This window comes from Lacerta agilis, chromosome 16 (genome assembly GCF_009819535.1).
Source record: "Lacerta agilis isolate rLacAgi1 chromosome 16, rLacAgi1.pri, whole genome shotgun sequence".
In the NCBI taxonomy this organism is placed as follows: Eukaryota; Metazoa; Chordata; class Lepidosauria; order Squamata; family Lacertidae; genus Lacerta; species Lacerta agilis.
Window position 1 is genome coordinate 30,117,917 of NC_046327.1, and position 24,687 is coordinate 30,142,603.

At 41.9% G+C, this 24,687-nt stretch overlaps 1 protein-coding gene across 6 annotated transcripts; it reads right to left on the reverse strand.

Annotated features, from left to right (window-relative positions):
• On the reverse strand, window positions 1-23,976 carry ILF3 (interleukin enhancer binding factor 3). Of its 6 annotated transcripts, none has more exons than XM_033173086.1 (20): window positions 23,839-23,976; window positions 20,818-20,900; window positions 20,511-20,737; window positions 15,726-15,906; window positions 13,721-13,868; window positions 12,220-12,311; window positions 11,752-11,847; window positions 9,294-9,405; window positions 8,757-8,854; window positions 8,339-8,450; window positions 8,129-8,257; window positions 7,703-7,902; window positions 6,589-6,747; window positions 5,879-6,016; window positions 5,598-5,771; window positions 5,212-5,365; window positions 4,702-4,755; window positions 1,762-2,103; window positions 1,082-1,210; window positions 1-641 (listed from the first exon to the last, which is right to left on the reverse strand). In XM_033173086.1, the coding sequence occupies exons 2-20, from the start codon at window positions 20,818-20,820 to the stop codon at window positions 511-513; spliced, it is 2,679 nt and encodes an 892-aa protein (XP_033028977.1). In that variant the 5' UTR covers window positions 20,821-20,900; window positions 23,839-23,976; the 3' UTR covers window positions 1-510. The 6 variants fall into 6 exon arrangements, with proteins under 6 accessions (XP_033028977.1, XP_033028976.1, XP_033028975.1 ...); XM_033173085.1 differs by having other exon boundaries at window positions 8,147-8,257; window positions 15,726-15,927; XM_033173084.1 differs by having other exon boundaries at window positions 15,726-15,927.
• Between the last annotated feature and the right edge of the window lie 711 nt (window positions 23,977-24,687).

The window sequence follows — 24,687 nt, forward strand, 5'->3', positions numbered from 1 at the left end:
GACACATGAAGAGTTTGTGTTTATTTGTCTACATTCAGCATAATCCAGATGTGCTGTCTGAATGACCCAGACATACAAAACCCACTCTTTCCCACAAGTTTTAAAATAAAATCCTCACTTATAAAACTGAAAAACACTAAAGCATTAAAATACAGAAAGCTTGTTTAAACTCACTTCACAAAAGCATTAGCAGAAGATATCCCTTATCTATTTAAAGCCATACTGTGTTAACACATGAATGTCATTTAAACAGAAAAAGGATACTGAACTCAAATTCTATTTAGACAGAAAATTGAAATGGCAAACAAACCATTAAATACACCATTAAATGTCCAAAATACAGCTAAGTATGGAATTACAAAGTACTCAACCATTAGTGACTGATATCACAAAGAGCACTGCAACATGGAAACAGGGTTTACATGTTTACTGTGATGCAATAAAACTCAATATTCAAAGGGTATGCAAGTTTAGAAGGTAACAAAGCTTCACACCCGAGAACAGACTGGTTTATCTATACTGATAGTTCATGCTGTGGTCATTTCTGCCATAACCAGCTTGGGAGACTTGGTAGGAATTGGGAGGTCCACTGTAATTCTGGTTTGAACCTGGAGAGTTGTAGTTTGGCTGAGAATATCCTCCTAGAGTGAAAAGGGAGAGGGGTCACTTTAATATGCCATTATAAATCACTACTTTGCTTATATAGTCTAAACTATCACATACACAAATAGCAGGCAACACACCAGAACAGAATGAACATTGCCTCCCCAAAGTTCAGTAACTGAAGAGCACTTGGGGTACAATAATCTTTCCCTGCTGCACCCTGCACTGCTAATCTTTCTCTAAACTAAAGCCTAGTCAAGTGAGTGACACTCTTCCGCCTTTGTTCACTGCATGTTCCAGAGGACATACATACCGACATACATACATACATACATACATGGGAGCAATGGCAGTGATCACATATAGTGGCTGGCTGATTAGCAAAGTCAATATTTGTGGAATACAAAACAAAAAAACTTATTCCACTCAACATGCAAACACTTCAGGGTTGCTGTTATTCTATACGGACATTGCTTACCTTGGTAAGATGACCCTCCTCCCCCAGCTCCGCCCCCATAGCCACCATGGGAACCAGCATTGTAGGCGGCTCCTCCTGAGCCATAATTGTTCGCGCCACTACCGCCACGTCCACCACCACCGCCGTAACCTGGAATTAAGAACGTATATTGAGGAAAGTCTCATATCAGGCTACTTTGGAAACATTCAAAATCAAATGTAAATATATGAAAGCTGACTTCAGATAATATCACAAAGCAGTTTTCTATTACACAGGGAGATTATCAGCTCTTATCATAAATGTCTCCCTTAGTTTCTTGCAACACAGCAGCAGTGAAGAGGCTATACCGAAACTAGCTGCAGGATGAGTTTCCCAACACCCCTGCTCAAAATCATTAGATGTCTTCATTTATCACTGCAGCTCAACTCCACTGCCTTTTAAAAGATTCTCATCTGATCTGCATATCAACCCATTTTATTGGAATATCTGCTATCCACAAGCATCTTTAAAATACATCTACTTTACTTAAGCATACTAAGTAACACAGAATCACACCAGTGCTTAAACTATCTTGTTTCCTTTATATTTCCTATCCTTGCACTCTGGAATTACATGATAATAGTACGAGACACATGCTTATGCTAAAAGTGTATTAAGGGCTTCACAACCCCCACCACCCACCAGCAACACATTGAATTTACTTTCATAATTGTAGTCTGATCCTCCTCCACCACCGCCAGGAGAGTTGTAGGAATTCGAGTATGAAGCGTAGTTGCCTTGGTTATATCCCTTCTGCTTGCCTTGCGGTGGCCCATAGTTGCTATACTGGTTCTGGTTATAAGATTGCTGTTGTTGGCCTTGATGGGCTTGATAGCCAGAACCATAGGCGGGCTTTTGCTGTCCTCCATGCTGCTGCTTCTTCCCGGCGTGTTTAGGAGGGGCAGGAGAGCTGTAGTCGCCACCTTGGTAGTAGGAACCATACCCTGCAGATCCACCACCCCCTCCTGCATTGCCGGAATGGCCACCATTACTGTAGAACTGACCTAAGGACAGGACAGAAAGCAGTCACTACACTTGTTCCAAGTTATTTGAAACTGCTACATGCTCAGGAAGATATGGGCCTAAAATGTGACTGTGTAGCATGGTGTCAAGCTTCCCCTGCATTCTAGCAGAAATCCCAGAGCAAACTGAAACGTTACGCCATATGTCTTCCCTTCCTTAAAGGGATACAGTGGCACCTCTACTTACGAGCACCTCGGGTTACATATCCTTTGGGGTACGCACGTGGCAAACCCAGAAGTATTTTCCGGGTTTTGCCGCACGCGCATGCACAGAACAGGCACCTCCGGTTGCGAAAATCTCGGGATCTGACCGGAGCTCCGGAACTGATCCTGTCCGCAACCAGAGGTACCACTGTACTTAGGTTTGACTGGAGCATTATACCTCTCTCTGGAAGGGCTATGCACTCCCCAAAATATTTGACATGATAGTAACCCTTTTTTGTAGCAGTGACAATTCAAAATTTGGAATTCTATAGACTTGAATATAGGCTTATTACATCAGCCATCACAGGCAGATGCATTTAGCTGGAAGTGAACATCCAACAAAGCCGTCTGGTATGATATCAGTTCCCCATGTACCAGACTGCAAAATATCCCCTGGTGTGTAAAAGGAAGTGATGATCACAGCTGGAAACAATAGCAGAAGACACAGAGTTACTCAGGTACATCTAAAAACAGCTTGCCCAGAAAGTATATTCATTTTGTATATAACTACACAAGTCTGTAAAGATCCTGTTTTGAAATACAATTTGAGCACACAAGATTTGATTTAAATTATGCTTTAGCAAGGAAGGCACCAGCTTTCAGACCCATAACAGATGTTATGAGCCTATGGTTAAAACTGCACAAGAATGGCTATTGTCTAGTAAGGTGACATATGCAGCCAATCTGCACAGCATGGTATACTGGAAGGAACACCACTAGTTTTAAATAAAAATTATTTCTTGAAATACGTCTTGGCTTCTCAAACAATCTTCACACTAACACCCACAACACAGTGGGTGTTAAATTGAGTTTTCACTCAGTTCAGAACTAGGCAAAACACAGTTTCTCTTTTAAAAAAGGACATTTAACAACAAAATTCATTGGGAAGAACAATTCCCTCACCACAGCCACTTGTAGTTACCATGTTAACTATTTTGTAAACTGCTTATTTAGTAGTGATTTTATTTAGTATTCATTAACAAATATGTGTCTGCATGGGGGTATTGCCTTTGTTTGTTACAATGTTATGCAATTTTGTGTTTTTATATTGTAAACCACCCCGTGATCCTTGGATGAAAGGTGGTATAGAAATTTTAAAAAGTTACTCCTAGGACAGGGATCAAGGTACACACATTTAAATCAACTACTGAAGCAAAGAAGACCAAACAGTATGTTTATTAAAAACCTCAACAACTAGTTTATTCCCTGTGCCTTTTCAGTGTTTAGTAGCTTTCATTTTCTGGACATTACACACACCTGCTTTTGGGGACATGCACTGCAAAAAAGATAAGTAGCCATACCCTACAAGAATTTGAACCAACTTGCAAAGTGCTTTAGGCCTTTTATCTTTAGTTGCAAAAAATGCCCACTGCAACTAATGAAACCATTCAATTTAGAGGAATCGCAACCCAACCATTGTAGCTGAGGCTGTAGGTCCTGGATGTTATACCAATACAAGAAGCACAAAGGATGCAGATATTAAAATTAGCACATACTATTTCACATACAAGTCAATATCATGCATGCTTAAAACACTAAGTTGTTGTAGATTCTGAATTGTTCAAATGTCTCTCCCCTTATTATTAGAGGCATCTACCCACTTCGGAGAACCAAAAAGGTTAAGTTTTGTACAAAATCTGTTGTAAATTAAAACAAGTAGTTAACACATTATTATGTTCCTTAAAAATAAAGCGATGCTTTCCATAAAAAGCAAACGGGGGCCTTTTGCTTGTAAGCAGAACAGAGTTGGCTCTTTTTGTGCACAATGCACAAACACATTCCTTGAAAGTTAGCTCCCCCATATTGTACATCAATATGACCAAAGGCAAGTCACAATAAAAACTGCCACTGTTTGTAGGCTAACAGTTTCAGACAAGCTGCGGTGAAAAGCCACTGTTGAGAAACCCAGTGAAGCACAGGGACACAGCACGAACACTTTGGGTTTTGGAGTTCGAGAAAATTGGAGTAAAAAGCTGTTTTATGTGCAATACTTTTAGATGATCTAGGAAGACCCAAAATCATGATAGCCGTAGCAGTCTGTGAAAAAGTCACCTACAAAAGGGGGAGACAGAGCAGAGGAAAAAAAATTAGAATTTTTGGAAGATGGCAAAATGTGCCACATTTTTAAAATTTATTTTTATTTCTCTGCTCCCGTCATCCCCCCGCTCCCGAAACAAACCAAGCTGTGTATTTTAAAATTTTATTTTTTAGGGAAAATGCTTTTCAGAATGGTGATTTGCTTCACTGGCAAAAAGCAGAGAAATGTTTAGTTCATTTTAAAAGCAAGTGAGATTTTCCTCATTTCGCTACGTAAAATAGAACTGAGCTTCACTACCCCCAGGGTGTTGTGTTTCATTTTTTTCCATGAACACTTACTATAGCCTGCTGTTGCAGAATTGCCACCATAGCCATAGCTTCCATATCCAGCTCCTGGAACAAAATGAAGGATATATTAGTCACCTGACAATATTTCAAAAAAGGAGCGACTTAAGTAGACCATTTGGTATGTTTGTACCATGGATTTACAGATGCTCAGATTCAAACACATATATAAAAAGTGGACTCCACAGAACCACTGAGTTCAGCAACCATTAAGGCTTTCACCTGTATTTATCTTCCAGCCTTAGTCTCAACCCCCCTCCCAACAGACACTATAAGCAATGTTGTAATGCCGAGGTGGTGAGCCTGTGCCCCTCTAAATGTTGTTGATCTCTCAATGGGCATCTGCTCCAACCAACATGACCAATGATGGGAACCAGAATCTAACCAAACCTGTTGGGGTACAGGACTCCCACCCTTGCTATGAAGTGGATAAAGCAGCATGTGCAAGATGATTAATGCTAGCTTTCACACTTCAAAGTATGGAACAGAAAGGAAGTAACTCACCAGCATTCATATATCCTCCATGATTAGCACCACCAAATCCACCTCTTCCTCTACCGCGGCCTCGGATATTTCCTCCTCTACCACGACCCCGCATGTTTGGAGGGGGTGGCACTTCAGTATGCATAGGGCCTCCCATACCATAGCCTGGATTATGCTGTTGAAATTAGTAAAAGTCCAACAAACAGAAAGTCAACTAACTTATTTTTGATTCTTGCTATGTTAAGTATTTTGTATAATTCATTGCTAAGCAGCTCCTAGAACTGTAGCCATAAGCTATGCTTTTCAAATCAACCACCAAATAGTCTGTTAAGAGTACAGTCTCTCTAGGGGATTGAGTTAGTATTATTAATCTACCTGAAAGCACAAGTTATAGGGTTAAAATTTACCTTTACGGGAAATTTGGGTCCACCTCTCGCTGGCATAGGGGCCCTTTTCTTCTTTTGCTCCATTGGAAGGGGGGCATCTGGAAAAAGCTTTTCTAACGCAGCCAGTGCAGCATAAGCTTTCGCCACTTTTTTGTTTGAACCAGCTCCTTGGAATTTCTGACCATCAACCTCAACCTTTGAAGTAAGGAAAAGTGTCAGGGAGAGAACTGCACGTCCCCATGTTGTAACTGCATTAACTAATAGTAATTCTGAATGCAGCTTTGTATATCAGATCATCTCACCTCCATCACAAACCGCTTATCATGACTGCCGCCAGTTTCTGAAATCAGCTCATATTTTAAGCCACGTCGTTTCTCATTTAGCTCCATAACTGGGTTTTTCCCATGCTTTGTCAGTATTGGTCCCTGCTGCTTCACATTCTATGAAATTAAAATACCACTGCATTGGTGCCATTTCCACTTTTTAAAAATGTAGATCAATAATTGGGGGGACGGGTTTGTGTGTGCTAAACCAGTACAGAAAAGCCAAAAGCCAAAAAATTATCTAGGTTAGCATCCCACCTTCCTAGTTAGCACAGTAGGGCAAAGCAAGATGCTGAGCACAGAGAAGCAAACCATGTGGTCTTCGCCCACTAGAACAAGGCACTGGCTTTGTGAATGTGTAGTAGTAGAGGAAAAAGTAGGCTTTCAAAAGAGACACCTGGGTGCTGGTGAGAAGTGTACCAGAAACTATAATATAATGACTTTGTCTTCATCGACTGCAGACAATTGATTATTAGAGTACACTTAGAACTATAATGTCAGATTTAGTTAAGATATATGTGAGAGATAATGTATCATTTGATTCACCTCCATGACCATTTTTGTGGTTATTGATTGCACAAGGGTTTCTAAAACGAATTAGGCACTTGGCATTGATCTGGAGTGACAGGGATTCTAGCCTGAAGAGCAATGACCAGAGCCTAAAAGAGGCACAAGTAATGTACACCTACCTCTGTTTGCTCTGAAGGAGAAGCAGCACTGGGTGTACAAATAGTCTCCACTACAGGCGGAGCAGTAATAGCTACTGGTTTCTGATCCGTTTCCTCTGCTGATTCATCACCCCTCTCTCTTCCTTCTACACCCGTAGGCAATCCCATATCTTGTAACACCTAAGAAAAAAATTTATCCTGATCAATTTAGACGCTTCTGTACAACTTCAGACTACTGTTAACATCCATTAAGCCGGGGGGGGGGCAGTTCCCAAGAGACTGCGATCTACTTACAGAGTTAAAGACTGGCAGTGATCTACCCACTTTTTCGGGGTTCAGGTCAAAGTTGGTGGACTTTTTTAGGGAGGGGGAAAGCCCCGTTTTTGGGGGGTGCAGGACAAAAAATTGAGCTTTTTTAAGGGGAGCCAAAGTTGTTGAGCTTCTTTGGGGGGAGCCAGTGATCTACCACAGACGTCCAGTGATCTACTGGTACATCAGGATCTGCCTGTTGGACATGCCTGCATTAAGCCATTCAGCAACCACACCTAACTAGAGTTTCACTAACTATAGCTTGAGCTTCCAAACACAGGACGTAACATGATTTAGAGCTTGCTTATCCAGGCCCATGCAGAGCTTGTCTGATGCCTGGGTTGGAAGTCTTGTTAAAACAAATTTATAAATTAAAAAAAGAAAAGGGAAAAGGGAGCTGGTTTCTAGAGAGGCCCCCCAGACAGCTTTGCCCTCTGAGGCATGGTGCAAGTATACCTGGCTGCCAGCTCCCTTTGCATGGGCGCCTGTGCTTATCCCTCCCAGCTTCTAGGTAAAGCACCCACATAGTAAACTGATACTATGGCAAATCATAAAGTACAAACTACATTGAATACATGTCTGTGCCAAATCATAGTTCTCCAATTGTTGGTCAACTGCAAACTATGTGTATGTCAATACAAACAGAAGACTAAATCATAGTTTAAGCTTCCTTAACCATGGTTTGTAATGAATGACACTGGTGTATTCTAAGAAAGGCACAAGATCCCCTTCCAGACAAAAGAAATACAAGTTACGTTTAAAGTGAAACTGTGTATGTACTGATTTACAAGTAATAGTTAAGCACATATTCATAACCACTTCCTACCTTTACAGCTACATGCAGCTTGGCTGTTTTTTTGGAAGGTCCTGAAGCTTCATATGTGATGCCATCTACTTCCACAGACATAGTAAATATAGGAGCATGAACTGGACCTGTCTGAGACACTAGTTTATACTGAAGTCCAGGTTTCAGTTGGTTGAGTTTCATCAGTGCATTCATAGCTTGCGGCGGTTCTGATTTCTCCTCTGAACAAAAGAAGGTTTTTGTCAAATATTAATGTATTGACTGAAGACCCCACATTAATGTCTTTTGTGCTCTACGAAATGCACAGTGTTAAGCTATCAAGCAAAACAGCCAAAGCAGAAGAACTCAACATTTGTTTCTACTTCCTACCATTCACTGACATTTAGACATCAACATGAATCCGAAACGTCTGGATTAGCAAGCACTTTGAAAACTATGTATACCTACCTCTTGCCAACTCAATACCTTTTTTCTGAATCTTCTTTTTCTTTTTGCTTGGAGATTTCTCCTCTCCATCTTCTTCCATAGGACGTTTCAACGGAGCAATGGCATATGTGGTGCTAGGGGGAATCTGGACTGTAGACAGATTTTAGATTGTCAATAAAAACACCAACATATTTTCTGTCAGAAATAAAATTCCAAACTGCTAAAACCTACCAGTGTAATCAACTGGGTTTTCATTTTTTGGTTTCTTGGGCATCTTTGATGGCAACGGATCCATCCCCAAAACTTTATGAAGTTGGCCAAAAGCAGCAAGCCTTAACGCATGCTAGAGAGATAGAATGTGTATTACTGAGGTGTCCAAACTGCTCCTAGCTTTTCCCACATTCATAACAAAACCCATTCCCAGTATTTCAAGCCAGAAACTTCTGAAGACCAAAGTCAGCAAGCACTCTGGAACTTACTGTTAAGTTTTAAAAACCTGACATCTTATTTTTGGCAAATCAGCAAAAACCTCCTGCATTACTTAATGGGACCCTTTTTTCTGTTTCAGATTAAAGCCAGCCTCATTGGGAAAACTAGCTATCATTAAGAACTCATTGCGGTTTTGTAACATCTGTAATCAAAACTATACCTGAGCACTCTGTGTGATATCTTCCCTTTGTTGTCTGTCTAGATGCCCAATAGCATCAGTGGCTTCTTTTTCACAAGGATCATAAATACCAGAACCATCTGAAGGCAGGAAACAAGGAAGATATGCAGAGAATTATCCTAGGGTCTCTACGTAGACTCCAATATTCCCTCAGCATCACCTAAGACTCAGAAATGTAAGTAGCTCAATTGAAGTTCTTGATCCAATGGGCAGTAATTTGATCTAGTGTGCAATACAGATCATTAAGCCCAGCACTGTGTGGCAAGATTGCCAAAGTCTTCAAGCACTCCAAAAGCAACCTGCACATTCTGTCACATCCCCATTAAGGGAGTTGGAATAATGGGTCCATAATTTTAAGAGCATTTGTTCAAGGTAATGTCATGCCCTATACATCAAGCCTTAAGTGAAAGAAACAGATAAAATATGGTCATGCCTAACATGGTGGAAACACAAAACCTTGACTAGATCCAATTTCAGTCACTTCTATTGAAATTTCTCAAGAGTCGAGAACTATCTAACCTGGCATGACTATTCCTGATGCAAGGCATTCAAGAACTCTTCTCAGGGCCTCACCAGCTCCCATTGGTCGATTGGCTGTTCCAATTGATTTCTCACACAGCAGTTCTAGAGGCTGAAAAGACATTTCAAAAATTTGTAAGGAAAATAGTAAACAGTTATCAGTACCCATAGTACAGATGCTGGCCTACCTTAACCATTAATCTATTAAATAACTCAGTTAAAGAGACACATGCATGACTAGAAAATTTGGTGTTGGATCTAGGAGACCTTGGTACAAGCTTGCCCATCACTGACTCAATGGGAAAGTTGACATGCGGATGTTAGTGCCCTTTCTGTAAAATGGGAATCAGTGAATGGAATAAAGTTTTTATACTTATTAAGTGTAACATAAATAGTAGAAATAACAAGCTCTCTATAGCTTTAACATATAGAATGCTCATAGCTCACATATTAATTGCTTCTGCTTCAAAGTGGCTTCTCTGTTGTAGCTTGGGGGGGGGAGACTGTAGTTTCCTAACCTCACCAGCAATGTGAATTGAAGCATGCACCTCATAATATTTTAAGTGTTTGAAGTCAATGGTAATTGTTCAAAAAAAGGGGTTTGCAGTGTTTATCTTGGTGAAAACAAGAATGATCTTCACGTTAAATGATACAGACACTTGAAATGTACTTGCCCTGCGTTCATATTCCACTCAAGCTGAATCCGATGAAGCTTGGCCAAGTTTGGTTGTAGGGAGTTGCTGTAAGGCATAGGCATAGGCAAACTCGGGTCCTCCAGATGTTTGGGACTACCATTCCTATCATCCCTGACCGCTGGTCCTGTTAGCTAGGGATGGGAATGGTAGTCCCAAACATCTGGAGGACCAGAGTTTCCCTATGCCTGCTGGAAGGTGTGTGGTCATCTAACCTGGACTAGAATCACTTTTAGCTGTTGCCTGGGCATAAGTTTAACTGAAGGTCTGAAATGTGTGTGAGGGGCTGTCTAATAATGCCTGTTAAGTATTAGAATGGTAATCTGCACTGAAGACTGAATAACCTCACCACATTCTCAAATATTCACTGGCTGCATAGACACATAAGCTAGACTTTGTGTGTGCATGTAGTCTGATCACTCCTCCTCTGGTACAAATGGGATAAACAAACCAGGAGGCCTTGGCTTCCTTTTGCATTTTAACAAGCCACAATAAGCAAGCCAACAAAACATGGTTTAAGATGGGCAGTGACTATGTTTTGTTGTCACAATCAAACTAACAACTTCCTGGTAGACATATCCTGCTCACACCAGGAGAGGACTAAAGTAGAAGCAAGCAGGCAGCATGCACCAGCTCACTGCTCGTTTACAGTTTACCATAATAAACTAGAAACTCTGGCTTATGACAATGTTTGTGCAAACACAACCATTATATCTGAAAACCATGGAAACTTCCTACAATGGCATATATTCATTGCACATTCAAATTATTTATATGCCACTAAATGGGTATTATTCCCAAGCAGTGATTTCAAAATTATTCCCTTCCCCAGGCCACCTGAAATTTGCTAAGGCTCTTGGTGGACTACTCAATGATTTTTCTGCCTCTTGTAGCAACTGTGTTAAAATACTGTAAGATTTCTAATTGTCTTTTCATTACAGTGGTACCTCGACTTACGAAGTTGATCCGTTCCAAAGGCGCGCTCCTAAGTCGAAATGGCCGCCATCTCGGAACAGAAAAAAACTTCACAAGTCGAAAAAACCGCATTGAAAACCTCGTAAGTTGAGGTATTGTGCCGCTGCTTTCACTTTGGAAGTCGAAAATTTCGGAAGCAGCGGCCATTTTGCGCTTCCGGAGGTCATTCAGAAGTCGAAAAATGCGGAAGTCGAGTCGCTCGTAAGTCGAGGTACCACTGTATTTAATTCCTTAAATATTTTATTGTATTATAATTTGAATTCCATAGAACTCAATTGCATTACAAAATACAACATAATAAGCAATAAAATACAAATATTCAATATATTGCTTAATGGGATGGATATGCTGCTTAATGGGATGGATATGCTGGCGCTTGTTTTCAACCACAATCCAGAGATCTGCCCTGGACCATCCAAATGTAGCTTGCAGACTACCACTCCTATTCTAAAAGCACAGGACAAGTCAATTTTGAGCCTCAACGACCTGATGAACCTATGCCATGAGGATACTCTAGCTATAAACCAAAGCAAATTTTTGGCAAGTATTTTAGAACTGTCAGGCTTCCACAATCCCTAAAAGCCCACCTTACACTAGAACCTTTGGTCACATAAAATCAGTCTTATTTAATAACGTAGGCAGTCTTACAAAGATTACGCTTTTCTTAAATATTATCCAAATTTTTCACATTTTCATAGTAAAATGAGAACTGCCTCTCCATAGGATATAAAAAACACCTGCTTTTTCTCACATACATTTGCATATTAAAAAAGAATAACTTGAAAGATTACCCATCCTCTAAGTGGAGCCCAAGTAGGCACACGGGTACACAGATCTCTCAGCACTCTGATGACTATGACACATGATTTCAAGCCATTTGCCCTGGCCTAGAATAAAGTAATAAGCAACACAGGTTCAGTAATATACTGCATACCAGGACCAAATTGAGACAAAATATAAATTTCTTGTAGTGCTACTTTGTCAAGGGTAAACTATGTATACATCTCCATAGCTTTATTTCTTTAGTTTAATTACTGTGTATGAAAACTTACTCTTAACACAAAGCAGCAGCAATGAAATCTACTCCATTCCTTCTCTGAAAAACTAAATTCATTCAAGTGCTTCTTTAGCAACTGTGCATTTAACAGATGCTAAGTTCTGCACATCTACAGCCCAGATTTAAAACATTTTAATGAAGTTAGACAATTACAACTTACAAGTTTTCTACTTAAAGACAAATATAAGAACAAAATGCAAACCTGGAACCACTTGGCGTGTCGGAGTGACGCCAAGGCAGCAAGGCATTTCTGCCTGTCCAGAACGTCCGGTGAGTCGTTGACTGATAGCGTTTCTATTCGTGGGTGGAATAAGAAGACAAGGTACAGTTTGACCAAGGGGGTTCTGTCGGGTGGAGAGGGGATGAGGCAGTTTCCTAAAGGGCAGCTGAGGCTCCCAGAACTCTGATCTACAGCCCTGTACCTGAAAGTATAGCCTCAATACACTTTACTTTGTCACCCTTATGAACTAACAACTACATAAGGAGAACAATGTGAGGCACTAACTCACTCTTACAAAAGGAAAGGAAACCCTACAGGGAAGGACAGAAATCCTAAACTATTTTAACCAGGTTACAAAAAGGTATAGAACTATGCTAACCAACAGAAGGGAAAGTTAAAATTATATCCCCACTCAATATCCATATAAGTACATAACTAAAAGCTTTTCTAGATGGGAACCCCCTCCGCCCACAAGGCTCGACTGCCCTGGCCCCAGCCCATGACAGAGTGCGTCCTGTTGGTCAAAGGTCCAGCGTCCCTAAAATCGACAAACTAGAAGGCTTGGTAGATGTGGTCAGATATCAGAACCATAAAACAATCAGTAGCGAATAAAATTACTATCCAGTCTGTGCTGCAGCAAAACTGAAGATAGGAAGAAGCCAGGGTTTTAGATAAGGCTAGTTCAGTCATTTGAAATGTGAGACCCTTTAAGCATTGTGTTCACCTGGCTACTGAAAAAACCACTCTAGATTTATTCAAATGTGAAGATTGCTTTTAATATTAAGGGTGAATTCACACATCCAATCTCATCTCTGTACGATCAAGTGATGTGCATGTATGAAGACAGCTATCATATTTGATATCACCTCAAATACTTTGTGTGGACTGCCTCCTTTAAACTCAGCTGCAAATAATCAAGCTGAGTTATTATATACATGCTTGTCACTAAGACCCATAGATGTATAAATAAGATGAAGGATGGAGTAACTTTATCCAAAACTCTGCATTATATTCTTGAATTCAGCTGAACAGGCTGAAACCCCAAAACGATCAAAAATACAAAAAGCAACTATCATTTTTGCTGCAACACAAACTGCTTTTATGTAACATATCCAATTTCATGAACATGCAGAAGTCATTTAAACTAAGACTTCATCTTAAGAGGTTTTAGTTTACATTTATAATGTCTGTATCCATCATTAAGGTCTGATGAAAAAAGTTATACCAGTGAGTTAATGTACCTGTACAAGGCCATACAAAAAGGCCCAAACATTTTTAAAAGTGATTTAATTTGGAAGGTGCTACTCAGATTCTAGAAGCCTATAATCCAGTTGTTCATAACCATGACACTGTGTAGCATTGTGACACAAAGTTGATTTGCATGAAATTGCTCTGCCTAATCAAAAACAGAACACCACAGTGAACAATGAAGTCAGTCTGGAAACTTATTCTGCGGCTGCTAGCAGTTTTCAGTCCTCCATACCTCCAGCTAACATTTTTTCCATTTCTTCTCTGACAACAGGAGATGTCAAGTGGATGGTAAGTGTCAGTGGAGGTTCTTTTGTATTCTTAATGATAATTGCAGCATCACTGATAGATTGGATAATTTCATATTTATCTTCAGTAATAGTCTGAAACACAAAGAAATGCGTTAGAGTTTTATCAGAGTCTCTACCTTTCTGCAGTGCCAACATCCAAGTTAGAGCTTTGGGGCAACTATGTTTGATTTTGGCGTAGTTGGTATAGCCAAGAGCAACATATGGAAATTCACTTCACGGGCCCAAATGCTCCATGGGCAAGCTGCCCAAGATATGGAATCCACCACATATCCCTGCCCTTCACATATATCTCCCCACCCGCAACTTGCACAATGACTGGAAAGGTTCTTCAGGCAGAAAACCCCTTTCAACACTGGGACATTTCCTCTTATAAAGGTTCAACTAAAGCTTCCCATTTTGTCTGAGCAATGCGTTTATCTAACCCATTCAAATATCACACTAGTTTCAAAAAAGGAAATATTGATAATGAAATCATACTATGGTATCTAAATAGTTTCTCAAATAAGCCAGTGGTAGCAAATGAAGATGAGGAATGTTCTCCAGCTTAATTTGTAACGTTCTGGAAGTTCTGAAGGGACAGACCCACAGGGCTAGTTACAAGAGGTGCCAGCAACTGCATACAGAAAACTGGCAAGTGGTAGGCAAAGAACTTGGTAGAGCTAATTACAGTGGGCCCACCACTTATGCAAAGGTTCAGTTCCGGAGCACCGTGCACAAAGTGCAAAGTATGGAACACCTGGAACAGGGCTACCTGCAAGGTGGATGGCTGCTTACTGGACTCTGGGAAGGCCACAGGGCCACTGTGGGAGGTCCCAGCCCCCTCCTGCAACCTTCCCAGAGTCCAGTAAGCAAGGCACTGGGCTTTGGGAAGGAAGCACAAGGGCCTGGCAGCTTCCCAGAGTCCTGACAGCTCCTTCCCAAAGCTGAGAGGGCTTTGCGAAGGAGGCACAAGGGAGAGCCATGGGAGCTCCTTGCCAAACCTTGCTCAACTTTGGGAAGGAGAAGCAAGGGCTCGGGCAGCTCCTTCCCAAAGCAGAGCTGCAAGAGAAACCCACTACAGAAATAAATAAATGGAGAGTGGGGAACGGTGGGTTTTCCCTGCTCTCCATTTATTTATTTATTCCCCCACTCCTGCATAAGTTTGCGTTTCCAAGTGATTGCAGTCTCAATGTACTACATAAAATATTCACTCCGGAATTATCCCACATCAGCAATGCTTTGATTACAAGGGAACTTAAAATGCTACAAGTATATGATACCAAAATGCATGATTTTAGATGTTATAATTATCTATTCAATTTCTATACAGTACTGCCCTTCATGAAAGGAGCACAGGGCAGTTTACAATATAAAACCACAAAAATACATTACATAGTAACAAACAAAAACTATAACACCCCCAACAGTTTTAAAAGCCACACATTGTTTAATTCAGTGTTTTTCAACCTTTTTTGGGCAAGGGCACACTTGTTTTATGAAAAAAATCACGAGGCACACCACCATTAGAAAATGTTAAAAAATTTAACTCTGTGCCTATATTGACTATATATAAAGTAATTCTCTTGAATAGGAATCAAATAAACACAATTTTCCCACGGCACACCAGGCAACATCTCGCGGCACACTAGTGTGCCGCGGAACAGTGGTTGAAAAACACTGGTTTAATTAGCCAAAGGCCTTGGAGAAGAGGAATGTTTTTGCCCGGCGCCTAAAAGTATGTAAATAGGTGCTGGTTACTCAGATTGAGTTACTTTATCCAAAACTGCATTACATTAGAGTATTCAAGTTGGCAGAACAGCAAAAATTATGTGCACTTTGGCATGAAACCCATAGCCCAACACTGTATTTGTTGCACGAACAAGTAAAAAATAAACAAGATAAGCAGTAGCAATTATAAACTTTTAAAAAATGCATATTTTTCATACTCACAGCAAGTTGGGTTCCAAGATTATCTGCCACTTTTTCCAAAAGACCAGTAGTAGGCTTCTCCTTGCACAACAGAACCAACTCAAGATCCAAGTCTCCCTTAAGCAAGAGCCCCTTCGCTACAAGACCAACACGCATCACTCCACGAAGTGTCCGAGTCAAGTGCTCTGTGGTCTTCGGGTCACTAAGAAATGATGAAAAGAAGCTTTACAGAAAATGATGAAATGACAAACTGCTCTTTTATTATGCTAAGTATTTGTTCAAATCAAACTTTACGCACACAATGGAAACACTGGGCTGTTTCAAAATAGCCACCAAACTGTTTGGCACTACATGGAGGGACCCAAATATTTTTAAAAGTTGATTCAAGTAGAACAAACACCATGACCTGGTATTACATCTCTATCAGCCCATTGTTTCTTACAGTTTATCATTGTGTACAGGTCTTTTAATCCCCAAAGCATTCAATCTACCTGCCAGGGCTAAAATACAGTATTAGTAAAATTTTAATTTCAAGGAAAAAATACAAATAGAATATGGCCTCTTCTTCAGCAATTTTTTTTGAAAGGGTACTTCCCTGCCATGGAATACAGAGTCTTAGAAAAGTCAGGAAGCAGTGAGGCATAACAGCCAGTGTGGCGTTGAAGTAAGTGTCAGACTAGGATCTGGGAGACCAGAGTTCAAATCTCCACTCAGCCATAAAGCTACTGCCTCTCAGCCTAACCTACCTTGCAGTGTTGCTATTGAGATTAAATGAGCTCCTTGGGGGAAAGGGTAGGATGTAAACGCAATAAATAACTGCTTCCAGAGCCTCTGAGGCTCAGCATGAAGCCTAGGAGATTCCCCACCATCCCAAACAGGGCAAAGGTGTGGGCGGAGAAGAGATGTGCATTGCTGCTGTCTGAGCCTTTTAAACATTCATTAGAGCAGTGTTTTTCAACCTTTTTTGGGCAAGGGCACACTTGTTTTATGAAAAAAATCACGAGGCACACCACCATTAGAAAATGTTGAAAAATTTAACTCTGTGCCTATATTGACGATATATAAAGTAATTCTCTTGAATAGGAATCAAATAAACACAATTTTCCCCACGGCACACCAGGCAACATCTCGCGGCACACTAGTGTGCCGCGGAACAGTGGTTGAAAAACACTGCATTAGAGTGAAGCATGCTACACCCTTCAGCTTGGTGTGTCGGCAAGTGAAAAGTTGCACTGGGCTCTTGAAACACTCAAAAGTGTTTCTGAAGTTCAGCAAGATGCCATTGGGAAGACTTCATTCCTTTCCTCTCAGGGTTGCAACGGGGCTGGTAGCAATCATAAATTTTAGGTGACTATGAAGGCTTCATGTGCTTATAGGCCCCTGAAAATGGATGATCTGGACTACAGGTAAGAGAAGATGATGGGAACTCAAGTATAGCTAGTGGCAGAATGACTGGTCAAGAAAGGCACTGGAAGATACCTCCTAATCCAGCCCAGAGCTTTTCCCCCCAGGTTGGGGGGTTGAAATAGGTTTTGTATTTTAATTGGAACTGTGATTTTTGGAGATATTATTACCCTCTCTTTGAGGAAATGTTGGATGGCTGCTTCGCAGCGAAGAAATACATCTGGACTGCATAAGCTTTTTAGACTTTAAGTATGCCTAAAAGGAAATGGTCGCAGGAATTTCAAATAAAGGTTTTGGAACTTTTGTACAATTTAACAGTGGAAGTTAATCAGTTAAATCAGCTAACTGGGACGGTGGTACCTCTGGACTTGGCTTTGCAGGAAAGTGGATCATTGACTTTTTGTGAAAGTTATGAGGATATAACTACAGAAGAGGAGAAAATCCAGGATAAAATTCATGGACTCAACCCACGAAAAGAAAAGAGAAATGTGAGAAGGAACAAAACAAAAAGAAGCAAAAATGGGAAAGCTGCAGCAAAGAAGAGAGTGCAACGGGAAGAGCTTGGACAATGTTGAAAAAGTTTCAAGGACATATAAGATAAGAAAGGAGCAGAAGCCAGTTTCCCAGGACTGTGGGGTTTTGGAATTTGAGAGGGTGGGGTGGGTTGAAAAAATGAATGCTTCTATGGATATTCTCTTTGTGTTATGGTGTAGATATATGGTCTGGCAATGGAGAACAGTTAATGGATAGAATTTAATTTTGGGGAGTGTAGGAAGGAAGGGGGGAGAAGAGTTAAAATGAAATTAATTAAATTAGGTTGTTTTATTGAAGTTTTGAATTAGGCAATGGAGGTTCAGAAATATTGTAAAAGCAGAGGATATGTTAAATTCATAAGCAAGATATGTAAGATGAATAATTAAATTGCAAAAGAGTCTAAAAAGGAAAATGTCAGAAGAAAAAAGTAATATGGGGATTAATTGGCAATAACTGTGAATTAGGGTTAACCTGGAAATCAACGGGGGGGGGGGGGATCGGGGAAGTCTGTAAAGATGTTATGTGCAAAGTGGTTAAATTGGGAAAGAAATGTTGGTTGCCCCAGTGGTAGGGGGGCTTGTTTTGTTTGCTCCCCTTGGTGAGAGAAAGGGGAGTATGGAAAATTTAACCATGTATTGTAATTTGGTTTTAATTGGAAAATCTTAATAAATATTATTTAAAAAAATAAAGTGTTTCCCTCCTAGACGATAGCATGGAGAGCGCACCAGTGTCCTGGAGTCTAGACCACTGGGTACCAATGAACTGTGTATCCTTAGTTTAGAGTGAACAGACAGAAGTGCAGCCTGTGTAATGGTTATAAGTGCAGAACTATTAAACAGAGAACATTTAACTGAATATTTTAGTTTGCAATTAATCTAATCCTGTGATGTGTTCCTCAAATGTTTCTTTCACCTTTGCATTAAAATGCAGAGGTCTACATACTGTTACCAAGCAACAATGATAATCTTCCTTTTATTTTCTTCAATGCTCTTAAGTTGAAACTTTTTCCCCAACTGGAAAAAGCAATAATTAAGACACCTTTGGATGCTGTTCCATTCCAGATACATGGAATATCTGTTAAGTACTGTTTGGCTAAAGAGTATTTGGAGGCTGAGAGAGAATGACTTCTGAAAGCTACTTAGTGAGTTCACGGCAAAGGCAAGATTTAACCCAGCAATGTTCTGATCTGTAATTCAGTTTCTTATCCACTATGGTGCAGCAACTTCCAAGAATGCCTTCTCCCAGCCCTACTCATTACCCACCAGGAAATCAGCACTGAGGTTGTGATGTAGGGAGGAAAATGCTATAAACATTCTACAGCTCTATTTTTTCATGGAATTTTCAGTTTAAAAATAAAAATACAATGCCATTTTAAACTAAACCACTCTGCACATGGAATGACTTCTGTGAGAACAATGGAAATTGTACTCCTCCCGCATTCACCTGTCTACCCCAGAGGAACGCCCACATCAAGGCGGAGGGGGTGGGCTGCACAGCACAGCACGAGAAGCTCCATTGTGCCCGAGTAAGTCATCCCACACACAATAATTTAGTTGGATGCAACATTGTTTCAATAGGTTGCATCTAAATAAATACACTAAACACTTAAGTATTTAATTACTAAATACACTAAATGGATATTATTAATTACTATCATTATTATTACTTTGCTTGGTTCAACTAGTATATATTATCCATTTAGTACTTTACTAATTGAAGCAACTAAAACACTGCACATGCGAAATGACATTTTCTGGGGAAACTTACCTGAACCTTTTTTTTGTGTGACTAACCCTAGTATGTCTGTGTGCATATATTATATAAATACATAGCTCTTTAGTGTGCAAAAATTAGCATATCAAGTTTTCAACACCTTTATTTCCTTTTAGAATTTAAACACTATAAGGAGGCATATGTGGTTGTGTTGCCACATCCCTAAACATATTTACAACGCATTAAGCATGATTTTTTTAAAATTTCCTTTCCTTGTCAAAGTATTTCATTTCAAATATTTCTGGCTATTTGAAAATTCTTTGATGGTTATACAACAGATAAAATTAGCATAGCAGACTTCCAGATTCAAAGATGCAAAATGAGATCCCAATCTACATAAGGCATCAGAAATTTTCAGGAAAAAATCCACTTTTCTGATGTTTAAATTTATGCTGTACTAGTATACACCCCAAGAAATGCAAAGGGGTATCATATCCAGACAATGTTTTCTCCTTGACAACACATACCCACCCTATACTGTATTTATAGGGAAATCCAGTGAAAAAACCTGGCACTTTTTAGTTCCAGGAAGACTTCAACACAATTACCCAAGATTCAAGAAAATACCACTCACACTTATGTATGTGGTAATGTAGTTGGGCTGCAATCTTACACTCTTAGCTGGGAGCAATCCCAACTGAACTAAATGACACTTATTTCTGAGTAGATGTGTATAGCACTGCACAGTAAGAGATTGTGTGGTAGTGGCAAATCCTCCAGCAGCAATTAACTGAGTTGATGAAAAGTTCTAAAATGTTTGTGACTGTTCTATCAGCTTAATCAGGGATGGAGAGCCTGTAGTCCTCCAGATAGTGTTGGACCTGAATTTACAACAGTCTCAGGAAGCATGGCCAATAGTTAGGAGTGATAGGAGCTGGAATCCAACAATATATGGATGACTACAAGTTCTCCTCTCTCTATGGTAAATGAAACAACCAAAACTGTGGACAACAGGAACAAAACCATGCTTACTGTTTCAACTACCGTGGCAACTGGAGATTTGCCTTTAGATGTAGAGATGGCTACTTGCAATTGTGCCCTTTGATTTCTACTTAAGTATTTAGCAGTTGACTGATGAGCAGAAATGTTACTTACCTTCCTTCTTTGTTCTCTTCTTCAGCTACAGTCTCCATGGTCTCAGGTTCTGGCTGCTCTCCGCTACCTTTCTCTTGTTCATTAATCCAGTCAGATACAGCCTTGAGAGCACGTTCAGTGTGAGAGACCATGTTCTGTACTGCTGTCAGCTCCTCTTGTGTTGGATAAACTGCCGAGTGTTTTGCCATAACATGGCGGTCATCATTCACAAAAATACGCATTGGCCGCTGAAAATAAAAACACAAATACCTGTAGTAAGCTACCAGTGTATGCTATTGGCTTTCACCTCTGAATGGCAGTCTCTTACCATTTTTGCTTTTGAACTTTGGCTGAATTTTTCAAGAAATATTTGCTTCTTCCAATTTGTACTCCTCCAGTGTATTCAGTACTCTGAGGAAATGAAAAGGATAAACAATATCAGAAATCAATCAATCTTTATTGCGGTCATAGACTAGACAGAAAATTTAACAACAGAAACATACACTTCATCTTCATCCAATAATATCAGAAAACAAACTGGTGGACTTGTCACAACATGGTACAATTATGAATTTATATTATAACATAATATACCCTGCTACATTTTATGTTAATCTATGATTTATGATGTTCACAGAGGTCTCACTCTGATCTCCCCATCAACAAACCATGTTGCAAACCATGTGAGCAACAAGCTCATGCCCCCTGGTTTAGCATTATGTCTGAGCTGGTGATCACCGTTTGTTTCATTCCAATCAAACCACAATGCAAAACCAATATTTGCCCTTGGCTTTCTGATCATAATTTGAGTGAAATGCTAAACCAGAAATTGTGGTTTGTTGTTCCTGATAAGGGAGGGGCAAAGCCAGAGCCATTTCTGTATTCATGATAAACCAGCAACTATGGTGTACAGTGGTACCTTGGGTTACAAACACTTTGGGTTACAGAATCCGCTAATCAGGAAGTTGTACCTCGGGTTAAGAACTTTACCTCAGGATGGGAACAGAAATCGTGTGCCGGCGGTGTGGCGACAGCAGGAGGCCCCATTAGCTAAAGTGGTACTTCAGGTTAAGAACGGCTTCAGGTTAAGAACGGACCTCCGGAACAAATGAAGTTTGTAACCAGAGGTACCATTGTACTGCAGGGACAGGAAATCAGCGGTCCTCCAGATCCTGGACTCCAAGCTCCCTTAGAAAGCATGGCCAATGGCCGAAGAGAACTGTGATCCAGTAGGAACTGGAGTGTCACCCATGGCTTGTTGGGTTGTGAGAATGGGGCAATGTGTTATGTGTTGCCATGGGAACAAATTGCTTTATTGTAGCAAGAACTTTGAGAAGTGCAGGACAGACACATTTGAAATACATAAAAAGACCTAAAAATAGAGCTTGCTGGTCACAGGAATGATTTAAGTTCGTAATTTGTGAAGTTAAGCATACTGGGGCCTGGCAGAAGACGTTCACCTTGTGCTATGCGGTCCTTTGAGCACAGCAGGATAAATAAATATCTTTGGGACCAAAGATAAAAATTTATCTCTGTTTTTTAACAATAACAAACCATTTAGCACAACCCCCACTCCACCTAGACTGTTCTGTTAAAAAATGTTAAACCAAAGTGACCCTACCTGCTAAAGATGGGGAGAGGGCGATCAATAACAATATTTTACACTGCAAAATGAAGTTGATGAGGCAAGAAGCAGTGTCTTGGACAAATGTTCAGATCACAGACAATGATGTTACACTAGACTAATACTACTAGCACAACTTTTCATACAGTAAGAGTATAATTGATGTTGTAAACATTAAATAAAAACTAGTCTCAATCTAACTTAGCTAAAACAGGTGCTTAATTTGTAGTTTAAAAGCTAAGTTTGTGAAGCTGCACAAATTCAGTTGTATCCATCAGTCTCAAATGCTCTGTAAACCTATTTCAGAGCTGGTTTCTTTTAGAAAACGAGCTGCAAAGTTCAGGGAAGAACAACATTTTATTTTCATTGTTGTTGGGGGGAGAGGAAGAAAGCACAGAGACACTGGCCTAGTCTGTACAACACTATTCAGCACATCCTATTGCCTTTAAACCTTCACCCAATTTGTGCACTACATCTAATCCCGGATTCAGCTTGCATTAAATTGTTTCAAATTACGGTTTAGTGGGGCTATGATTTCTTGACCCAACAATCCTGAGTAGCTGGTACACCCACCCCTATTTCTCTTTCCATGGGCTCAGGTGTTAACCCACTACTTTGAAATCGTAATTCCTAGCCAAACTTAATAGTAGCGCTACTTTTGTAAACAGAAAGCCAAGGCTCCTTGGGAAACGCCATCACCTTTTGCTAGTTAACGGACAAAACAAAAGGCTGATAGTTGCCTAGAAGTCGCAGACTCTGAAAAGAGCTGCTTATCACAAACTTAAGCTTTACCATCATTAGATCCCCACTCGATCAAAACGTGGCTCCCCCCCCCCAAAAAAAATCCACGCAGGGTCTCGGCCATTTAAACCTCACATCTGCCAGGAGATGAAAGACCAGCTTCGAACCTACGGCCGTAAAGACACGCGCGCGAGAAACCCGGCGCGGCCCAGGTCCCTTTTTCCCGTAACCCGAAGAAGGGGACCCGGCCCTTGCCGCATTTTTAACCACGTGGAGGGAGCGCGTGCCGACCTGGGCAAGGTTAGCCAGCAGGCGAAAGCTATTACGGTATGTGCCGGGGTGTCGGGGAGAAAATAGATAGGGCGGCGCTTCATTTGGGGAAGGGGGTCGGCACAAAACGCGAGTCCGGCGGAGGGGAGGCAAAGGGCGCCAAGCGAAGGGGGCCGACGGCGGCAGCTGCGAAGGTGCCACCCGGGGCTGAGGCGAAGGTCCCCTTCCCCTCCGCCTTCAAGGGGAACTCGAGGGCGGGATCGGCACTTAATAGGAAGGAGGGAGGCAGAGGCGGCGGCGGCAGCAGCAGCACACGTGAGAGGAGGCATCGGGGGCCGAGAAAGAGCACACCTACGCCCCCGGGGCCACTGGCTCCCCTTCCGTCGAGCCGCCCCGCGCGCCATGCCGCTTCTCTCCCTCCGATTCCCCCCCTCCCTCCCGGCCCAGACGACGCTGCCGCCGCCGCCGCCATTTTGTTCGCTCGACACAATGGAGCGCGCGCGCAAAGACAGAGACACAAACGGGAGAGAGGATCCTCTTCGGAACGCAGGGAAACGTTATTTCCCCTCCCACCTCACCCCACCCCCCGCCGCACGTTCCCTCAGAAACGAGCCAAGCTCCCGCTGCCGCCTCAGGAGAACCCCGTGTTGTGGGAGGCGGGCCTGAGGCTCGGGCTTCTCCCTCATTCCCTCCCCTCGAAGCCCCTTCACTCACCGAGCGGGCTGGGCCCGTCGACAGCCGCGGCCTCTACCAACGGCCGTCCCGCTCCCCTCTCCGCCACAGAAAGCGGGCGGTTGCCGGTATCGGGCTCGCGGCTTCCCGCGCAGAAGGCGGTGGGGGCTACGGCGGCGACGCTGACGGCGGCTTCTCCTCCTCCTCCTCTTCCGTCAGCCTCTAACTGCAGCGCGGTAGCGGCGGCGGCGGTGGCGCGCGGGAGGGGGGAGGGGAGGGGCGGGGCTGCGTGGAGGAGAAAGGCAGGTCGCCGGACCACGTGGTTTGCGCCCCTCTCCTCCAATCGCGGCCGAGCGAGGAGGCGCGCGCCTTGCCTGCGGGGTGGAGGAGCGCGGCGTTCTGTTCCTTACGCCCCGCCTCCTTCCCCGCCGCCATCTTGTCTCCTCACACGCGCGCCGTGCGTAGCTGGCGGCCTGAGATGAGCAGGGCTCTTGACCCCGCGCGTCTCCACACGCGAAACGGGACGGTTGCTTCCAAGTATTCGAGGAAAAGGGGGTTGTGGAGGCGGATGGAGGACGCAACTACCTTTACATATACAGTATATCTTTTTTATTTATTGAACTGGTCGGTCTCTCTATCTTGTACAGGCAGGGCAACCTTACCCAAAGCGTCGTAAAAGCCATCGGCCAGCCCACCTCTTCCACGGAGCGAAGTGTGCCAAATAAAGCTGCGATCCTAAACACCCATAGCTTCGACGTCAGGAAGCTGTTCCATCACACCACTGGGGGTCCATCTACCTCAGTATTGTCTACACTGACTGGCAGCAGCTTCCCAGGATTCCTGGCAGGAGCCTCTCCCAACTGATCTGGGGGTATCGGGGATCGAACCCGG

Bases quoted from the DNA above. Each gene is read 5' to 3' on its own strand.
- ILF3 (XM_033173084.1), bottom strand. The intron at 15,928-20,510 runs GTAAGTAACATT...TTTTCTGTAAAG, and splicing joins GAAGAGAACAAAGAAGGAAG to CTTCTTTTCATCATTTCTTA. The intron at 4,756-5,211 runs GTGAGTTACTTC...ATTTTGTTCCAG, and splicing joins TGGAGGATATATGAATGCTG to GAGCTGGATATGGAAGCTAT.